The 21,670-nt window shown below is 52.8% G+C and overlaps 1 protein-coding gene across 2 annotated transcripts in view; it reads right to left on the reverse strand.

Moving 5' to 3' along the window:
• SPNS3 (sphingolipid transporter 3 (putative)) overlaps positions 1 to 20,566 on the reverse strand; it is a 41,693-nt gene extending 21,127 nt beyond the window's left edge. Inside the window, exons 1-8 of one of the 2 annotated variants that reach the window (XM_028534411.2) lie at positions 20,350 to 20,566; positions 16,895 to 16,960; positions 12,364 to 12,500; positions 11,560 to 11,711; positions 10,788 to 10,854; positions 9,948 to 10,096; positions 8,931 to 9,083; positions 4,320 to 4,509 (exon numbers count right to left, since the gene is read on the reverse strand). In XM_028534411.2, coding sequence (XP_028390212.1) covers positions 4,320 to 4,509; positions 8,931 to 9,083; positions 9,948 to 10,096; positions 10,788 to 10,854; positions 11,560 to 11,711; positions 12,364 to 12,500; positions 16,895 to 16,960; positions 20,350 to 20,560 — 1,125 coding nt within the window. In that variant the 5' untranslated portion in view covers positions 20,561 to 20,566. The remainder of the gene's footprint in view (positions 1 to 4,319; positions 4,510 to 8,930; positions 9,084 to 9,947; positions 10,097 to 10,787; positions 10,855 to 11,559; positions 11,712 to 12,363; positions 12,501 to 16,894; positions 16,961 to 20,349) is intronic. The other variant, XM_036033238.1, reaches the window with a different exon arrangement.
• Positions 20,567 to 21,670: the final 1,104 nt, after the last annotated feature.

Below are 21,670 nucleotides of genomic sequence, written 5' to 3' on the forward strand. Positions count from 1 at the left end.
TCTTTACAGTTGCCGTTCCTTCTGCCTGGAAAACTGTTCCACCAGATAGCCACATAATTCACTCCTTCACCTCCTGTAGGTCTGTACTCAACAACCGCCTTCTCAGTGAGGCCTCTCTGGTTACATTACATAAAATTTCACCCCTCTCCCTGCAACCCCATGCACTCCCTATCTCCCTTCTCCACTCTTTTTTCTAAGCATTGGTGATGATCTAAAATATTGTGAAATGTACTTATGTAGCTTGCCTGTTGTCTATCTCCCCCAACTAGAATGCACACTCCTTAAGGACAGAGATATTTCAGTCTTTTTAAAATCCTTATGTGAGGGTATGTGTATTGATTTTAGAGAGAGGGAGGGGAGAGAGAGGGGGTGGAGAGAGGAACACCGATGTGAGAGAGAGACGTCAATCAGCTGCCTCCCATATGTGCCCTTTCGTTGTGTGGGATGGCACTCCAACTAACTCAGCCACCCGGCCAGGGCTATTTCAGTCTGTTTTATCCACTGCTACATCCATAGCATTTAACTAGCATGCTACTTTGTAAGAATTCGATAAATATTTGTTGGCTAAATAAATGATAGCAAATAGCTAGTCACCCAACCATTCACCCAGCAAGCAGTGATACCCCACCCACCCCAAGGGCCTGGTGTTTTTACCTCAGGCTGGATTGCTGAGAAAGATCAGGACCACCCTGGGTCCTGCTGGGAGAGGGGTCTGAGTATAATAACCATGAACCAAGGAAGACAATGCTGGGGAGCATCAAGGATGGAGAGAGGGTCAGGCCTGTCCATCAGGGTAGGCTCCATGGAGAGATGTTGCTCAACCTGGCCCGTGAAGACCCAGAGTGATTCGGGCATATGGAGAAGGGGCGGGAGTAGAGGGCAGAGAGGGAGGCCCCAGATGTGACAAGCATGGGGCATGTCCCGTGAATTGAGAGGGGACCTGCATGGGAGGACCACCTGGGGATAAGGCTACTAAGATTGTCAAGACAGCTTGTGAGGATGAAGAATTGGACCTGGTTCCAGAGGCACCAGGGAGCCATACAAGGCCGTGGAGCAAGGAAGGTCCATGGTGTCGCTCTGGCCCTGTGGGAAGAATAGATTGTGGTGGGTGAGCAGGAAGGCGAGGAAACCAGAAAGGTGGGTGGCTCCCAGAACAGTCTTGGAGAAAGAAGGTAAGGCATGAGCCAGGAAAGGACAGAGAGGCCTGAGAGAAGAGGGTAGGTTGGAGGTATTAAGAGTTTTACGACCATGTTGGGGGAAGTGGCTGGAGCCTGAATCTCAAGTGAAAACACTCAGGTGGACTTCAGAGGAGCAGAGGAGCTGTGGAGGCCGGCATCTGTCAGGAGGACCACAAGAGCCCCCCCACTTCTGGAAGCTGGAGTTCCACTGCAGGGGCTCCGCACGCTGGGCATCGTGCCAGGGCCAAACACGAGCCATAGGAAGGAGAGGCTTCCCAGCACTGGGAGACTGATGCATCCCGGCCCCACATGTCTTCCTGCCTCTAGGCCCCTCGCCCCGGGCCAGGCCTAGAGAAGAGTTTCTCCAGCTGGCTTCCTCAGCCAAGACACAATGTCATTGCTAGATGAGCCATCCAGCCTTGGAAATGTGCCAGGCTGTGGGAGGGGGGACAGCTGTGTCCCCAAAATACAGCCAAGGAGCTGCCTCCCAGAGCCAACCAAGACAGTGGCAGAAGCAGAGCTGGTGGGGGTCCGCAGCCCCAGCAGATGAGCAGGCACAAGCCTTCGAAGGGGCCTCCATCTGCCTGGGCCTCAGCCTTCCTGCAAGGTCAGGCCCATTCATCTCCTACAGGCTGGAGATGACGGTCCCAGTCACCCTTCTGCGCTCTCAGCCAATAAGCATTAAGGCATTTATTGGCGCCTAGTGTATGCACGCTGTCTCTCCCACATGGGTGACAAGCATCAGTACAGCAGGAAGGACACAGACTTTATAGTCTGCAGGGCTGAGTTTGAGTTTCGTCTGTTCTGCTGTTTGTGTTGCTGTCTCTGGGCCTCAGTGTTCTGATCTGCCAAGTGGACACAAGAAAACCCCTTCCTGGCCCTGGCTGACGTAGCTCAGTGGATTGAGTGCAGGCTGCGAACCAAAGTGTCGCAGGTTCGATTCCCAGTCAAGGTACATGCCTGGGTTGCAGGCCATGACCCCCAGCAACCGCACATTGATGTCTCTCTCTCTCTCTCTCTCTCTCCCCCCTTCCCTCTCTAAAAATAAATAAATAAAATCTTAAAAAAAAAAAAGAAAACCCCTTCCTCGTAAGGGGGTCATAAAGACCAAACAAGAGCAGAGACAGAAAAGAGTGCTAACAGTGCTTGTCTGCTCTCCAAGAATGTCAGCAGGAGCCCAACCAAGGCTGAGGACTCAGGTGAGAAGCACCAACCTCAGAGAGGCGTCAGACACCCTCAGAGCTTACAGAGAATGGGAACTGTCCTGTGTGGCTCCCAGCTTCTATGGAGGGCTGGAGTCTTGGCTTGGGGAGGGTTTCTTTGAAGAGTGAGAGAGCTGAGTGAGGGGCCTCAGGCAATCCCCTCACAGACAGGACAGTGCCTGCCAGGAAGGAGACTGGCCTTACTCCCTGGCTGGACGCCAGTGAAACACTGACCTTCCTACCCTGGGGCCACCTGAAGGGCATCCACCAAGGGCAGCCTCGGAGCATCCTGAAGCACATCACCTAGCACTGGGAGAACATGGCCTAAAGGGTGCCAGAGGGAGCAGCCCGCAGGGCCCGGTGAGGAGACAGGGAGGAATGGGAGCAGCTGCACTTCCTGAGTTCACTGGGTGGGGGGGGAGGGGGGCGTTAAATGGACAGGGTGCCTCTCGGGGACACAGGGTCTAGCAGAAAGGGTTGGAAGGACAACACCTGAAGAGGAGCAGAGGGGAAGATGGGTGAGGACAAAGGTGGCCGTGTCATCTGCACCAAGGACTTGAATATGCTGAAGCCAGAGCCACGGGTTTGAAAAACCACAAAAGTGCCCCCAAGAGAGGAGTTAGCCAGCATCTGGGCACCTGCCACACGGAGGGCACTGGCAGTCAGCAGAAACAACTCCCATTTTCGGTCATCCTTCCTACCTGCCCAACCCCGGAGGGGTCAGGATCTTAGGGGGGAGCCGTGTTGGGGATGAGGGACAGGGATAGAACAAGCAGAGCAGAGCCCACTAGAGCTAGCCCTCTCCCACTCTCCCCAATGCAATTTTCTGGGCCTGGATAGAAGCCTTAGGGAAGTAGAACCAAAGTTTTGATTTAAATGGGACTGGCTTTTAGTCTATGAGTGTGACTGGAAAAGCTATGGGATCTGGTCACTGGCGGGAGACCCACCCAGACTGGTAGGAGAACAATAAAGCTGTTACTGATTTGCTTTCTGAGTCGTCTGCTCAGTGAACCGGCACACAGGTGAGAGGCATCATGTTCACAGCAGGGGGTCCCCAGGCCCTTGGGACCAGGGGAGGGGAGGGGAGGGGAGGGGAGGGGAGGGGAGGAGAGGGCAGAGGAGAGGGAAAGAGAGGGGAGTTCAAGCCTGTCTGGCTGCGGCTAGACTGGAGTCATCTTCCCAGAATCAGTGGCCCTTTCCCATTGGGTGGGACGGTCGGGGCTGGGGCTTTGGGGAGGCAGGGACATTGCTGCACGTGTGTGTGTGCGCACAGCCTCACCCATACACCATGGTACCTGCTGGGCCCCAAACATGCACTGAGCCCAAGTGGGAACAGTGAATTCAAATGCAGACAGAGTAGTCTAAAAAGGCGTTTGCAGGAGGTGGCCTTTGATTTGGACCTTGCGGAAGGAGAGGGACTTCAGGACGCACAGAAGAGAATGGTGCCCCTGGCAGAGGGAACAGACACGAGCAAAGGCTGGTAGCTGTAAGCACCTGTCACCGGTACAGTCAGAGTGTGATGTGCATGAAGAGATGTGTGGGACATGGATCTGGAAGACATGGCACCTTTAAAGCAGTGTCTGCACTGGCTAGGACCAAGCTGGGCCTCACTTTCCTCACCTGTAACCTGGAAAGGCTCACCCTATTTCTTCATGTCCTAGGAATAACTGAGTCTCATTATCTCCAATCAACCAGGGGCTCACAGGGTACACTTTTGAGTCAGAAAAGCTTAGGCTCAAATCCCAGTTCTTCCCTCTCCTAGCTGTGTAATTCTTGGTAGGCCTTGATTTACTCATCTGTGAAATGGGGATAGCAAGCTCTACCTGGAAGGACTGATACACATGATGTACGTAGAGACCTGGCACAGTGCAAGCCTACCAGAGGCAGGAGTGCCCTACCCACCGCATCCCAGCCCACCTCCGATGCAGCCCTCACTTACATAAGAAGCCAGAAGAGTGGTTGGAGCCAGGGTGAGAGCCAGGTAGAGACAGGGCGCTGCAGCAAGCAGACTGGAGGCACAGATGAGAGGCTCGGCCCGTGGGTGGACTTTCTTGTACCTCCTCGAAGCCTCCGCTCCCAGGACAACCCCAACGATGCCAGTCACGACAGTCAGTGCCCCAAAAATCAGGCTGATGGGAAAGGGCCCAGAGGGGTTGGTCAGTAGGTGGGATCAGGAGAGGGATCCAGCCAACTGCCCCTGTGTATGATCTAGTACCAAAATAAAATGGGGCTGTGGGCCCCTTCCCCTGCCTCCTTGAGAGCCTGATCAGAGAACCTGGTGCTCTCCCTCCTCCATCCCCTTCCCTGCCTCATCCTGGGGATCCCACTGGCCAGGTGGTGATCTGCTCGGCAGCCCCGTTCCCAGCCTCCCCCAACTCCAGGAGCCTCTAACCTCTTACCACACAAAACTATCCCCCTCAGAAATCTCAATTCCTTGCTCCCAGTCTGACCCCACTCTCCTAATATTCTGGCCCCCAGTGCTAATGGGAATGGAGGCAAGGGAACATGTATTTACTGAGCTCCTCTGACACGCTCAGCCCTTGACTAGGCATTCCACACGCCCTCCCTCCTCAAATCCCGCCTGCCAATCTCTGTCCCTGAACGCCTCTCACACAGCCCCCTCCTGATGTCACTACCTCCCCCACCGACTCCTGGACCTTCCCCAGTTCTTACGCTTCCCCTGTGGAAACCTGTCCTTCCAGAACAACTTCTGTACGGTCACCAGAGGGTGCTTTCTAAAACATAGAGCTGACCATCCCCCTGCTAGCCCCAGGCTGAAATTCTCCACCAGCTCTCAAACATCAGCCAGATTTGGTGCCAGCCCGTGGCATACATGGCCCTTCAGATCTGACCCCGGCTGACCTCAACCCCAGCCTCCAGCTCCATCCTCCTCTGCCTCCAAACTAGTTATTGGGCCCACTTTACACTTTTATTCCTCCGTCTGGGTGCCCTTCACTACTCTTCCCACCTACTGAACTCTTACTTGTCCTTCTAGACCCATCACAATGGTCTCCTTTTTGGAGATGCCTTCCCCTGGCCCTTTGCCAATTCCTCACACCCTTCAGTTCCTATAGCAGCTTCTGTGTCTCTATCATCAAGGTGATTACTTACTACCTGTGAGTTACTAGAGAACAGAGACCAACTGTCTGGAATCTGTGCTGGGAGCATAGAGCCTGAACCGCAAGAGATACATGTTGAGCAAATGAACTCATTGAGCCCTCCCAGAATTCCAAGGTGGGCAGATGAGGAAGGTTAGGCTAAGAAAGGTTAAGGTCAAGATTACCCAGCTCATACGTGACAGAGACAGGATTTAAATTATGTCTTTGTCTCCTAGTCTATCCTACTCTGCAAGCCTCCTATTAACGGATCTCAAAAGGGTACTGAGACTGACAGACGTGCACTCTTGAAAACACAACTGTAACCAGGCCCTTTCCAGTCCCTGGTGGCTCCCCGTTGTCCTCAGGGCACGCTCATGGCAGCACTGCAGCCTGGCCCCTGCAGAGCCGTGTAACCTCCCCTCTCTTCTCCCTCCCTCCCTCTGCATGAATGACTGGGAATTCTCTAAGCTCACCCTATGCTTTCTAGCTTCCCTGCCTTGGTCCACCCCCTTCTCTTGGCTTCAAGTACCATTCCCCACCACCACCTTCTCTACCTGGCCAGTATCCCCTCCCAGACCCAAACATTTCCAAAAGTACATAGGATGGATGGCCAGGTGCCCTGCTATTACCTCCATGGAGGCTCTGTCATGTGCTTATATCCTCCATGGTATTATGGTCACTGACAAATTGAGTGTCACAAAAAAACACCTCTCCTTTAAACAATGTCTGTAAAATGTCCATTCCACAGGCTGAATACCAGTGGGTTTGCTCCTCTGCCCCACCTCATTCGTTTATAGGAGAGACTATTAGAGCCCAGAGAGGGCAGGAACTGGCCTGAGGGCACACAGCCCCCATGGGCAGGGCCAGGGCCTGCTGGTCCTCTGCCTACTGAAACACGTGGGTATTTAGGCAGTTTAAAGGTGCTCACTGAATCCTCCCACCCTTCCAAGCTGTGCAAGGCTCCAGCTCAGCCCAGTCAAGTGACCCAGAATCCTGGGTGAGTAATATCTGCTTCTGAGCCCTTGGTCTGAGCCACACTTGGCAGATTCTTGAGACCTTTGTGAGACTTAGGATTGATTACCAGACAGGCAGTGTGGACAGGGGAGACCCCCCGCCAACAGCCCTGAGCAGAAGATGTGGCCAGAGGACACACCCAGCCACCAAGCCCCTCTACCTCCATAGCGCCTTCCCAGTATCAGACTCTTAGAGCCAAGAGTGGGGATCCTTAAAGGCCTGCAAGTTCTATGTTGATTCTCTGCACAATGATCTTGGCAAGCAGCTGTACAGCTTCCACTTACATACCCCTAGTGGCAGGAAGCTCACTACCCCCATGCGACCCCTTCCATTTGGCCAGCTCTGAGTGTTGGAAGTTTTCCTTCTGGCCAAGCTAGAATCCTGTGTCCTATGGCTTCCTGCCTTTGCCCCACCCTCACCTGAAGGCTTATACTAACCACAGAGGGTGCATCAATAGCTAAAGTTTGTGCAGAACCTCAACACAAGGACCTTCTGTCCATTCTGCGGTAGGCTGAGTAATGGCCCCTAAGATATCTTCATCCTATTCTCTGGAACCTGTGATGTCACCTCATATGACAAAATTATATTACAATAAGGATCTTGAGATGGAGAGATTGCCTTTCCTTGTTTAGTGGGCCCTGAACACAACCACAAGTGTCCTTGTAAGAAGGAAGCAGAGGAAGAGCTGAGACGGAAGAGAAGGAGCTGTGTGTCTGTGGATGTAGAACCTGGAGAGATGCAGCCACAGGCAATGCCTGCAGCCACCAAAAGTTGGAAGAGGCAAGAAAAGTTGCCTCTTTCTCCCATAGAGCCTCCAGAGGGAGTGTGGCCCTGCTGAACTTGATTTTGGCCCAGGGAAATCATTTTGAACTTCTGACTTCCAGAACTATGAGAAAATACATTTCTGTTCTTTTAAGCTACGGAGTGTGGCAATCTGTCACATCAGCCCTAGAACAGTAACACAAACTCCCATGTCAGGTTCTCACACGGGTTCTATGAAGGAGATGAGTTAGGAAGCCGAATGAAGCTGAGAAAAGGGGAAGAGAGTTGCCCAGGGAACACATAGCCAGTTAATGCCTGAAGTAGAATTGAGCCTTATTCTCCCCCCACCACCTCCCCACCCCCGATTTTTCAAGCCGCTGGGGGCTTTCCGGACCGTCTTTGCCTCCAGGGAGATAACAATCTAGCTGGGGCACCGAGGCAGACTCGCAGCCTCATCTGATGCACCCGTTCATTCACTCACTGGATGCTCTCCTGGAGCACCCATGGTGTGTGTGCCAGGAAACTGCTCCCAGCAAAGTGGAGAGATGTTCACGTCAATTCACAGCAACAGGCAGTCCCCAGAGGCAATAGGATGTGCTTAGAAGTACGAACTTTGGAATAAGATGGGTTTGAATCTTAACTCTACTACTTGTTCTCTGTATGACCATGGACAAGTCACTTAACCTCTCTGATCCTCCATCTCCTCCTGTGTAATACGGGAATAATATGGTTAATCCTTGTGGAACCTCAGAGGGTTTTCTTCATGTAGAATGCATAGCTTGGGGCCTGAACTACAGCTGGAGCTTAGGAAGTGACGGTGAGAAAAGGAAGGGCACTACGAGCAGAGGGCATGGCTTGGGCAAAGGCACAAACAAGGGAGAGGGCACGGGACATCCTGGAGACCACATGAAGCTCCCGCTCTTGGTACCTGGGCGTGAGGAGGAGGCTGGGGAGAGGGAGGTAGACGTGCTTCTGGGCAGAGGACTGGTGTCCCTGAGGCCTCAGAGAGCATGAGGAGCCCTTGGGGCAGGGAGAAGGAGGGCACCACAGGGGGCTGAGAAGCATCCGCTGGAGAGGAGGAGGAAACGAGGATTAAGGGTTTCAAGGAGGAGAAGAGAGCAAGTCAAAGAGGACTGAGATGTGCCCTGTCATTCAGGAGGTCACTGAGTCCCTGGAGAACGGGGTGGGGAGGGCGGGCCGTGGGGCAAGCATTCCCTGAGCACAGCAGCTTTCCCGGACTCGCAGTGCCTCAACTGGCGCGGGTGAAATCCCTAAGCCAGAATAGTAACGAGGCCTCCAGGGCCTCGGTGTGCCATCTGCAAAATGGGATGACCTCACACTATGGGTCCCTTCAAAGGAAGGTTGCTTGAGTCCCCTCATTCTTGCCCCCACCCCAAGTGCCCTCTAGACCTCCACAGCCGCCCAAGAGTGGGGATACAGGGACAGGGGCCCAGGGAGGACAGGGGAGCTGCCTCTGGACACCCAGCGCAGCAGGGGCTCAGCCAGAGCCAGAAGTGGCCTACTGCCTGCCAGCCAGCTCCCCAGCTCTGCGGTCTCTTCGCAGAGCACTGTGTGCCCAGACAGATTGAGTTTTGGCACTCAGAACCTCCTAAGACTTCCCCATTGAGAGCTGCCCTAACCTGAGCAGATGCCCAGGGTTCCCAGAGGACCCTCACCTGTCCTTGCTGTCACATGGCTCCTTGAAGCAAGGAGGTTGCAGCCCATGCACCACACGAGCCTCGAACAAAAACTTGGGGGCCCAGAAGCCCAGGGCTCCAGTCACAAAGGCCATGGCTGTCACTCCAAGGGTGGACCACACAAAACTCCAGCTGCAAAAGAAAGCACCCTGGCTGAGGCTGGGAGAGAGCTGGGGCCACAGGGGATGTCCGGTCCTCTGCGCGCCCCTTCTCCCATCTCTTGGGCACTGAGGTCATCTGGGCATCCAGGTGGGCTCTAGGTTCCGCATCTGCCCCAACATTCCCTGAGAGCCCTGCACACCCGATCTCCACCCCTTTACTCATGCTTTGCCTTCCTCCCTCCTCTCTGCAGGACCAGCTCTCCCATCCTGAAAGGCCCACATAGACCATCACAGTCTCCAGGAGGTTGAACCTACTGCCCTGCCTTCCTCTGGCTGCACCCCACCAGCCTCATGGCTCTGGAACAGACAGAGTTGGGTGCTGCTTGTGCTCCACATTTTGGTAAATCATGAGGCCTGGGAGTGCAGTTGACTCCTGTCCGCCTCTCCGACCAGGCCTGGAACAGAGGATAGATGCACTCCCATGAGGCTCAGAGAGGCATCCTCCCGGCATCCTCCCAGCAGCCCTGAGAAGCAGGCACGGCTGGAAGATTCTGTCCATTGAATAAATGAGGGAAGTAAGGCTCCAAGTCTCAGGTCACTTAGGGATAAGGCAGTGGCAGAGCCAAAGCTGGAGTTCATGCTACCTCCCTCCCTTCTCCCTGCCTCCCTTCCAGCCCTGTGCTGCTGTCATGTGGCTGGGGGAAGGGGGCCTGAGTGAGAGATCAGCTCAGTTGGTGAGTGGGAGCTCAGAGGAGGAAGAGGGCTGTGAACGCTGGAAGGTCACAGGGGGCTCCGGTCACAGGGGGCTCCCTAGAAGCAGAAAGCGGGAGGCCAGGGATGCCGGGGCAGACGGTGGAGTTTTGGGTGACAGGCAGAAAGGAGCAGGAACACTCACTTTCTCCACAGGTATTTGACATCTGCCCACCAGCTGCTCCTCAGAGCCCCTGGAGCCACCTGCCTGTGCTTCTCAGCAGCTCCCCGGGGCGGGTCTGGAACCAGTGCGATGAGCAGAACCAAGGCCACAGCTTCCAGGCAGGGCATGATCTAGGGACAGGAGGGCCCAGGGAATTCAGTGCCACGTGCCCCTGTAGCCCAGAGATCCTAGGGTGACTGAACTCTGTGGTCCAGGCCCTTGGGGTGCTCTGTGCCCTGGGTGGGAGGCAAACAAGTGGTGTCCTGGGTGCTGGTTACACAGAGCCTAACAGCACTGTCTCTCATCCCATCACCTCTGACAGCGCAGCCTCTCTGGGGAGCAGTGTCTCCCTGAGAGTTGACTTAGTAGCTGTCTGTCCAGTACAGACACTACTCTATCTGAGCACTGAGCCCGACACGGCTGAGCACTGGACTACCTGCAGTCGCCATAACTGCTCCCTTTCCCTCCATCTGCCACGCTAGTCCTGCCCTAGTATCTTTCTGTCTCTTGTCTCATTAATCCTCAAGAGTCCCTAAGGCCGCATTTACTCCCTCATTTTACAAGTCGGCAAAGTGAGGCTCCTAAGAGGGAGGCGACTGCTTCAAGTCACCCAGCTAGTAAACTGAGCAGCCAGGATTTGAACCCAGGGCCACAACTTCCATACCCACGTCCCACGTGAGGTCCCAAATGTCTGAAGCTGCTGACGTCTGACCGCCTCCCATGGCGCCGGGTAAGATGCCAAGTGGCTAAGGCCACTGGAGGCTGGAAAGTCCCTGTCGGCCCAGGGGCAAAGCAGGAGGAAGAAAAGGAAGCTGGACTCACGCGGAGGGCCCAATGCCAGCTCCCAGTCAGCGCCTTCACGGCTGACCCCAGCACGTAGCCCAGGCCACTGCAACAGAGGGGTAAAGGGGACAGGCAGTGAGGGCAGAGCGGCGGCCCAGGGGCCCCAGGCTGGCCTGAGCCAAGGTGCCCCCAACACAGGCAGCTGGCTGTCTGCGGCTCACAGCCCTTTCACTGGAAAGAGTGAGCCACGTGAGGCCCAGATGTCCACTGCCCTTGGTCAAGTCACTGGTGACCTCTGGCTCCTAGCCCATCCCTGTGCCACTGCCCCTGTCTCCCTATATGAGGACTCCCTTCCTCACCTGAGGCTCAGCCCTGCCTGAGTCAGAGATTTCAGGAAACCAGGGTCAGAGCTCAGGGGCCTCGCGGTAAATCCCACTCTGTCCTACCCCTCTGTGGGGTGTACTGCCTGGCCCTAATGCGCTTCCCTGCCCCACCTCCCAGAGCCTGCCCCCGCTCAACAGGCAGACTGCCAGGCCACTCTTTCTCACCGCCCCCCCGCAAGTGTACTAGCACGTAGGGAGCACCTTTATTCTCTCTAATTCTCGTCACAGCCCACCAGTGTTACTGTCCTCATTTACAGACGACGAACTGAGGTGCAGAAAGGGGAAGTGACCTGATGAGGAAGGGTTACGGTTGGGATGGAAATGCCAGCCCTCCTGGTCTGATGTGTCTTCCCCAGCCCAGCCCCTGTTCCGACTCTTTTGGGCCTTGGTTTACCAGCTGCGGGAAGTGGACCCAAGGTGATACCAACCTTCCAACAGGAATAAAGATGTAGAAGATGGCCAGTACCCGGGTCCGCTGGTCTCTCACGAAGAGGTCGCCCAGGATGGTGGGCGCGATGGTGGAGTAGCTGGCAGTGCCAGTGCCCACGACTCCCCGGGACAGGAAGAAGAGCCAGGAATACTGGGGCAGGCAGGTACAAGAACAGGGTGAGTTCCAGAAATCACTCATGGGCAAGGGACTCAAGGATTTGTCAGAGGGGTTCCAGATACAGGCACCTCGCTATCATCCCAGCCCTGGTTCCCCGAAATCACACGGGTGCCCCCTGCTGGTGCCTGAAGCTGCTGCGGGCGCCCCCAGGCTGGAGGAGCCCTTCTCCAGAGAATCGCCTTTGCTAACCAGGCCAGTTCCCCCACACCGCAGCTGTTACCCCTCCCCCACCGCCAGCACAGTGGGCGGAAATGAAGCCACCAGCAGCAGCGAGAGGTGCAAGAGAGGAAGGCTCCTGTTAAGAAAGCCTAACGGGCTGGCCCTGGCCGGGTTGTCATTTGGTTGGACCATTGTCCCAATACAGTTGCAGGTTCCATCCCATCAGAGCACATGCAAGAGTCAACCAATGAATGCATGAGTTAGTGGAGCAACATATTAATGTTTTTCTCTCTCTCAAATCAATCGGTCAATCAATCAATCAAGCCTAATGGGCTCCTCTCTCAGCCTGGAAGGCAATCCCCAGCAAGCCTGGCGCCTTGATGGGAACAGAGGCAGCCCCACCCAGCTGCCATGGAGCCAGCAGGACAAAATTCCCTAGGGCCTGCACAGGGGTGAGGGCACCTACCCGGGGGGAGATGAAGGAGCTGGAGAGGCCCGCTCCTGACCAGAGGAGGATCCCAAAGCTCAGCGTGGCTTTGCGGCTGTGTCGGTCGCCCAGGTAGCCAAACACAGGAGCAGACAGCAGCAGGCAGACGGTGAAGACTGGAGGAGACAGGCAAGAGGCAGCCTGCATCTCCCCCAATGTTAGGTGGGCAGATGGGCCCCATGGGCCCACAGAAGGGCACCTTGGCAGTGAGTGGATTGAGGCCAAAAAGAGGAAAAAATAAGGTGAACCCCCCAATCCTCCCCTAGCACATAACCCATTGCCTAAAGTCAGGGGGCGGGGCTGGGCTATGTGGCAGTGGGCTACTAGCTCCACCTCCCTGATCATCACCCAGCACAGGTGAAGTCAACAACCCCCATGCCCACTCCCATATGCCCTTGGAGGCAGCGTAAAGGTGAGACAGAAGTGGCCGTGGAGCCAGGCACAGAGTAGCCAGTGGTCAGGGCACACCAGAGCCCTGGTTTTATCAGAACTCCTGCCCTCTGTGAGCCTGATGCTGGGGCTGGTCTGATTTTGCTATCACACCCCTGCTGAGGGTGGAGGGTGGCAGAAGGGACAGGTGGTCTGCTTGGGCCCTCTTGGAAAGGCAGATGAGCACCGTTTAGAATGAGCACAGTGATTCCTGGGAGCTGGAAACGTGCTGGTTTTCCTAAGTAGGTAAAACATTCCCCTGACACTGTCAGTTGTATGCATATCATTTTTTAAAGTAAATCCTTAAGAACTGGCGGCTGGATTAATGAATATGTAGGCTATTCTGTGAAGACAAAGAAACTGCCACGGTTCATGGATTGTACCCTCACCGCTTCTGTTCCTTAAATTAATCGCCTCCGCCCTCCCGGGAGAACGTGTCCCAGGCCTCCGAGAGTCCACAGGCAGTGAGAGGAAAGTCTGGACCCTCCCCACCTAGTCCCACCATCCAAGGGCCTTAGGCTTTGGAGGGCCCCCGCTCACCACTTGGGTCTCCATTCATTGAGCACATATGATTGACATTTCCTAAGCCCAAAGAGTATCCAGACTCCTCTCAGCTCAGGTTCCAGTCCCTCCCACTCCTCCAGTATTGGGTGGAGCCACTTGCAATTGAGGAAATTAGGGCAGCTTTGACCTACAAAACGAGAATTTAATGTGGTTCGACTTAATACTCCACAGAGAATGGTCTTTGGTGTCAATGACATTTATAATTTTAATAGCTACTGCCAAAATAGGCCTCCATAAAAAGCTGTATCGATTTACACTTGCGTGGAAGCCTATGCCAGTACCCTTGTGACACTTGATAGGATCAATCCCTTTATTTTTGTTCATCTAATGGTTGGAAAACAAATGGCGTCTCGCTGATGTTTTTACCTGCACCCTATTCCCAGTGAAGCTGAGCACCCTCTGCCCATTTTTCTCTTGGGCCTTTTGTTGTTTGGAAATAGTTTCTCCAGTCCTTCATACTTGTTTTAAGGATTTAAAATGCAAGTTGTGAGACTGAACTACCTGGGCTCACATCCTGGCGCTACCGCTTCCTAGCTGTGTGACCTTGGACAAATTCCTTAACTCTCCTGTCGGACTTTCATTAACTACACAATGAAATAGTAAGAGTACTTGCCTCATAAGATTAAATAAAATAAAGCATATAAAAGGCAATGACTGGCTTTATATAAATTAGGCATATAAATGCCTACTAAATGTTACCTGTTATTAATTATTGCACTTACAGTTTCAATCACCACGATACAGAAGAGTTCAGCTTTGATGTAGTCAAATTTATTATCTTCCTCTAGGGAGGTTGTTTCGGGTCTTGTTAATGCCTATCTTTTTTACCCTAAGGTTGTAAAAAAACATTTCACCAAATCTAATACTTTTATGAGATCTGGGGCAGGGATCCTCAACAGGACACGATCACCTTAGCTGTGCAGTTGCCCTGAGACGAGAAACCTGCCCCTCAGGGGAAGACAGGCACTCCTTCTTTCCCTTCTAGCATCTCCACATTCAAATACTTTCTGTGACAAGGCGGGAGAGAGAGATTCAGGGGCACCAGGAGAGAAGGACTGTACAGGCAGCTGCCTGGAGTTGAATCCCAGCTTCATCACTCACTAGCTGTGTGACCTTCAGCAAGCCCCACAGCCGCTCTGTGCCTCAGATTTGGCATTTGTAAAATAGGCCTATAATAATACCTGCCTCACGGGAGTGTTGGGAAGATTAAATGAGTTAATATTATAAAGCACTTAAAATAGTACTTGGCACATGGTAAGGGCCATATCAGAGTTTGTTTTAATATTATTAATCAATTAACCAACTGCAACAGTTTCTCAGTCCCAATTGGGAGGGAGGGGGTCTGACCACTCTTTCACACTTCCCTCTACCCCATTCTTGTAACCTGACCCCCTACTTAGTTCATACAGCAGCCCTGTGGACAGAGCAGGGTGGGTCTTCAGGCCATTGCTTGGAGACTTAGAAAGGTAAAAATACTCACCTTAGGTCACCGAAGACAAGCCTGGTCATCAGGACTCCAGCCCACTGACCTTTCCATATGACTTTTGGGACAGTTTCTACAGAAATAGCCCTTCCCATCATTCACTCCCAAACACACACACTCACATATCCACATCCACATTTTCTTTTTTCCTTTCTTCCTTCCTTTCTTTCTTTCCTTCTTTCTTTCTCTTTCTCTCTCTCTTTCTATCTGTCTCTCTTACACACACACACACACACACACACACACACACCTCTCCCTCCATGGTATCTCACTGATCAGCAGCCTTGTAGTAATAATCCTGCTCACCATAGTAAGAACTGGGAAAGGGAAATGTTGACTCAACTATCATTATCTCTTTCATCTAGAAGTTTGAAGGCATTGAACTGAGATGGTCTCTCTTTAGCTACGAAGGAAGCTCATAGATTTACCTATGAAGGGAGATCAGCCCCGGCCAGCCTCAGACAGGAGCAACGGGAAAGCCCATGGTCTAAAGCAGGGCTCTGCTAACTCTTTTGCTTGGTGCGTGTTAAAGAAGTTTATAGAACTATGCACTCCTTCACATGTTTTCTGCTGACATTTAAAACATTTTTATCATCAGTCTAAACAGTTACAGATGTGATTTCCAGCATTATCGTATTTTTTAAACTATATTTTCATCCAGATCCTTGAGGCTGCAGATCAAGTTCATTCAATTTACAGGGAATGCCAGCCATAGAGTCTAATGAACAAAACCAGTCCTGCCCTGACCAGGTGGCTCAGTTGGTTGAGCATCATCCCGTACACCAACAAAATGTTGTGGGTCTGAGTTCCAGTCAGAGCACATACCTAGGTTGTGGGTTTGATCTCCAATCAGAGCAAGTAGGGAAGGCAACTGATCAGTGTTTCTCTCTCACATCTCTCTCCCCACCCCTCAAACCAATAAACGTCCTCGGGTGAGGATTTAAAAGAAAACAGTTCTTATTTGTCAAATCAATCAGACAAATCAGACTGGTTGTCTGTAAGAAAGATGTTAAAATGTTGGCTTCATTTTTTATTGAAATAACTGTGCTGACACCTGTCCCGGAGACAACCTTCTCACTTCTGAATTTTAAATCATAGATAAATAGCAGACTGTCACACACCGGCAAGACAGCTAGATAAGGCTTGGCATCTTGCCATGGGTTTGCAGCCTGGAGAAAACATCCCCAATGGGTTTCTACTGACTGTCTGCTTTGCTCCCCATCCTCCCCAGCTGAAGCCAAGCCCCTCTGTCTGGCACCCTGGAGGTTTCTACACCCAGGGCTGTAGCTCCTGGAAAGTTCTCATGTCTCCCCAGGGGTCCTCGTACCCCAGTTTGAGAGCCTTGTTCTAAGGGTTGAGATAGTGGACTATTAGGAAGAGGAACCATGCATGTGCTCGTGACCGGCCAGGTGTGTTCACACACATATATCTATGTTATTACAGTGTGTGCACACATACGGGGGGTGAATACATGTGTCACCATCCAGGCGTTCATGGACCCACTGCCCCCTCCTTGAACAGGATATATGGCTGCTCCCCAAAGCTGGACTGAAGGTGCATGTGAGCCCAGACCTCCTCTGAGCCCACGTTGGGGGGGTCTCGGTCTGTCTGTGTGAACTAGCAGTCAGATTTTTCAGGTCCACGAGAGGAAAGCAAATGTCAGGATTTCTCAACCCCTGCCAGTCTCCGGTGCCCAGAGGAGCTGAACAACAGGAAAGAGTGAGTGGCCAACTCCACAGCCGTGGTCAGAAGCCCAGGAGCCCTTCCCAGCCCCAGCTCTCCTGCTCTTTGGGCAGCACCAAGGGGCTGTTGAAGCATGAGGTCTCAGCCCATGCAATCTCCTGTTACCTGGACTCTCCTCACACCCGTCGCCACCGTGTACAGTGCCCCTTCCTCTGCTGGGGGACTTAGGGTGGCTCAGCCTGGCTCCTGTTCCCCAGCAGCTGTAGCTGGGCACAGAACAGGACCTGCCAGAAGACCCCAGCCCAGTGTGAGGCCAGGACCCCAGCTCCAGGGCCAGGGCTCACTCCTTACCCGTCTGAAGCAAACCAACACTGCTGTCACTGATGTGAAAAAACTTCTGTACATCCAACAGCACTCCTGTGGACAGACAGACAGCACTCAAGAAACAGGAAGTAGCCCACTGGGCCTCTAAAGCCACCACCACTACATTTGGGACAGGACCACAGCTGCACAGCACAGGACAGGCATGGCACCCGAGCCCACTGATCTTTCCCCCGCTCCTACACATGCACACAAATCACAGGCACATAGAGAGATGTGTGTACATCAAACACATGCAGAAACATGCATCCCAAAGGCCCTGACTTGTACACACACATTCACACATGACATTCACTCCCAGGAAATGACATAGTCATGCAGACACAGACATGCTGATCCACATACATACATACAAACAGGAATGCCCAGGAATATACACTGATAGAGGCTTAGATATACGTACACACAGGAGCCTGTACTCACAGACGTGTAAGCCCAGCCTCACACATACATACAGACACACACACACACATACAGCCAGACACACATACATACACATATACACTGAAGTGTACATATAAAGACACACCCACAGGCATGCATGCAAATGCATGTATGCAGGACTGCCATTCACATCCTAGTCAGAGTGACTGGCAGCTCCCTGTTGCTGCACAATGCACAGCCATTCAATTAGACTACAGTGTAAATGGAAGTCCCTGGGATTGTGCTACACAGCAGCCCTGCTAGTGTACAAACTCCAGGTGCTCATAGACATCATATACATGCATGAGCATATACATACAAAGACGTGTGTGCCTTGACCTGCACACATGGCCCCACATGTTCTTCCGGGGGCATGAGCACAGACATGAGAGTGTACATGAAAGCTTCAGAGATAGGTTCTATTTAGGCCTGACCTTGACCTTGACTCCCTGAAGGTGGTACGTGCTTGCTCTGCACTAGCCAGGTCTCTGAAGCCCTTCTAAGACCTCACTAGGCCACGGGCCGGTGCAATGCGTGCTCAGCCTAACACAGAGAAGAATCAGGCCTCCCAACGCCAGGTCCTGCTCTCTGAAATCCCCTCAGCCCTTTGGTGTATTTTAGAAAAACTTAGTCAGGTCGTAGGCACCTGCTTATCTGAGCTGTGAGGCTCTGGCCCTGCCATGATAAAGGTGATCACTACTCTCATTGAATTATGAGATGCCCGAGGGCCAGACCCTGAGCTGACACTACAGTGTTTCCCTTAGAGGTGGGGACTGTCATTGTCTCTATGACACAGATGAGGAGACAAAGGCTCCAGCCAGCCATGGCTGCACAGCGGGAAATGGAGGAGCTAGAACCAGAATCCCAGCCAGAGGTAGTCTGCCTTCCTGCCCAGTGTCGCAGAAGGGCAGAAGTGCCCCAGCGGGGCCCTGCAGAATCGCCCACGAGGTGGGGGGAGAGGGATAAAACCCCCTCCCTCATCCACACCTCCAAGACCTGTCAGCAGGTGAGGAAAAAACCAAAGAATCAGAGAAACAAAGTAAGGTTTTTGTTCAGATGTTTACTTTGGGCCCAGTTGCCACAGCATCTAGGCATACCAACGTGCATGTCCTTTCCTTCCCTTTTAATGTGTTTAATTACATGAATAAGACATATTCATTGAAGGGAAAAAACAGACAAGCAGATAAGCAAAATAAATAGCTAGATGAAAATTCTCTCTAACCACACTCATCTTCCACTTTTGGGATGAGGACCCACCCCCACACCCAGTCTGCCCCCAGGGCTGGGGTGCTCTGGGGGCTTGGGCGCAGCCTCATTCTTTACCTGTAAGCTGTCACTCCGGCTTCCCACGGGAGACCCCCAGTCACCGGGAGACTTGCCTGCAGTCCCCCATCTGTCCCTACACACTCTCTTTGGTTTCACTTCTTCATCCCAATAATGGCCTTGCTTCCCTCACAGCCAGGGGAAGTCCCAACACGGAAGGGGCCTCACGCAGGCAGAGCTCAGGGCCTGACGGTTCAGCCAAAGGCTTCTCAGGACAAGTGGCGGTGAGAGCAGGGACCTGAGCCTGTGGGGCTCAAAGAGCTCTACACCCACAATCACCCTGCTGTCACCTGTGCCCTGCCCATCCCCTGCTCTTCATATACCCTTCCCACACTCCTATTCAGGCCTCCTCAGCTTTGGCCTGGCCCACTGCAGCTGCCTCTGTATTGACCTCCTGTTTCACTGTGCTTCCATCATATACCTCAAACGCGATTATAGACCCCCCCACTTCAGAACATTTTCCCACCTCCCCATTTTCCTGGCCTGTTCCATTGTTTCAGCAGAAAGGCCAGGCTTTTAGTCTGGCACCAAAAAAAACCCCTATGATCTGGCCCCAAACCCCTTTTTAGAAAAATTTCCTGCTTTCTCCCCTCTCACCATACCTGATCAGAGCATAGCCTTTGGCTCTGTGTGCCCTGGCGCATGCTGACTCCTCTGTCTGAATGCTCTTGCCTCACCCCTTCCCCACCTTGCCAATTTTCACAGCCTTCAAAGGCCCAAATCAAATACTCCCTCCCCTGTGATTCTACCAGAACCCTCAGTCATTGATCCCGGGCTGCTCAGCTGACTCTCACCCCACTCTCCCTGTCTTAGAGCTACTTGTTCACGTGTTCTGTGTCCCACTGAGCTCATCAAAAGCAGATGCTGGGTCTGGGGCTGTCTGCAACCCCTGATTCCCTTTCATTCCACAGCCACTCTCCAGTGTGCTGCGCTGGTAACTGATGACTCAGTATCCTGGTCTCAGGGATGCCCAGCAACTACAGGTGCCACCTCTGAGCTCCTCAGACCAGTTGGTACCTCCCTCATCTGGCTGCATCACCCTGCCTTGCAGGAATCTTGCTAATGAACTTCTCCCTCCTCCCTGTGAGATGGTCATTCCTGAGTTCAGAAACTACCAGATGGGCTTCCCCTCCCCTGGGTCCACAAGGTCCACTCAGAAGGCCCTGCCTATAGTTAGTGCTCAGTTGATCTTGAATGAATTAGTGATAGAGGAAAGGTTGAATCCTGAATGAATGAATGGATGAATGAATAAATACGTGAAAAGTGAATGAGTGAGTGACAGAGGAGACTGAGTCCTGGGGCCTACAGGAAGGAAGGCAGAATGTACAAGGTTTGCACGCAGCCTGCTATCTCACAAATACCCAGCAAACTGTTTCTTGCTTGGGAGCTGGGCCAGGCTGCCCTGTCCTCCACAGCCTCACCCTGGCATTCCACCCAGAGCCTCCAGATCTTTGCCTGAAGGCTCAGTTCCCCTCTCATCCTCATCCACCCCCCTATCACCATACACCACACCTATGTGCACACTCCTAAATTGGGCTGGACTGGGAAATGAGATTGGCAGGACAGCAGGGATATGCTCCACAAGAAGAAAGCTTGCTGGACGGAAGGCCACCATGGTGGCAGGGCAACCAGTGGGTGGATGGGTAGGGGCTGCCCAGGATGTCTGTCCCCTTCCTCACCTGCGATGATGAACCAGTTCATGTAGTTCAGGAGGTTGGTGTAGCACAGCACCCCTGCAGCCACATAAGCTCTCCAGCGGGGCAGGCTCCAGGGGACAGGCGTGGTTGGATGGGGACACTGACCTGAGCCCAAGGCCCCAGAGTGCCCACCTGACCCTGGGAACCCGCCTTGAAGCCCCTGTGGCCCAGGCTCCTGGCACTCCCCAGACATGTCCCGCACCTTGCCGGCCCAAAGCTTCTGTCCCAGGAGGCACGCAGGGGCCAAGATGCGTCAGTTCTGTATTGAGTCACTTCCTGTGGTCTCCCAGCTTCCCAATCTGAAAGCGGCTACCCTAACTGCTAAGCATCTTATCACAGGTTCCTGCTGAGCCCACCACAGCTTCAATGGTGAGATTTCACCATCCCCAGCCTCCAGGGCTTGCTCGAGGGGAAGAGGGCTCTTGCCCTCGTGCCCCACCCTGGGTGACTGAACACTATGGCCCCCTCGATCTAGTCAGGGGCTGCAGAGGCTGCGGTGGCTGCAGTGAGGAAGAGAAGCTTCACAGGACAGGCAATGAGATGAGTTTCCTAGAGGGCTGATCACCATGGGAGGGTCTGGCTGCCCACAAAAGAGATGTGAATGAGGGACTTGAACCTGGGTCAAATCAGAAAGGCTGGGTGTTGGCCAGGAGGGTAGCACTGGCAGGACTGTAAGTGAAAGTGGCACCTGCTCCTGCCTGATGCCCCACCCGGAGAAACAAGGAGGGCTGCCTGCAGGAAGACAGCCTGGGGCAAAACTCATCAATGGGTAAACATCTAGGAGGAAATATTTTTAACATTTTTTTTTTATTTTTTAGTTACAGTGAACATACAATATTATATTTTCAGGTATACAACATAGTAATTAGACATTTATGTAACTTACAAAATGGTCACTCCAATAAACTGACACCCATCTGACACAATACATAGTTATTACAATATTACTGACTACATTCCCTGTGCTGGACTTTACATCCCTGGGACTATTCTGCAACCGCCTATTTGTACTTCTCAATCCCTTCCTTCTTTCCACCCATCCCCCACCCCACCCCCAACCTGGCAACCATCAATGTGTTCTTTGTATCTATGAGTTTGTTTCTGTATTATTTGTTCATTTATTTTATTTTTGGATTCCATATATAAGTGAATTCATTCAGCATTTGTCTTTCTTTCTCTGACTTATTTCACTCAGCACCATACCCTCTAGGTCTATCCATGCTGTTGCAGACGGCAAAGTTTCATATTTTTTATGGCCAAGTCATATTCCATCATATATACGCACCACTTCTTTATCCGCTCA

This window comes from Phyllostomus discolor, chromosome 8 (assembly GCF_004126475.2).
Source record: "Phyllostomus discolor isolate MPI-MPIP mPhyDis1 chromosome 8, mPhyDis1.pri.v3, whole genome shotgun sequence".
NCBI lineage: Eukaryota > Metazoa > Chordata > Mammalia > Chiroptera > Phyllostomidae > Phyllostomus > Phyllostomus discolor.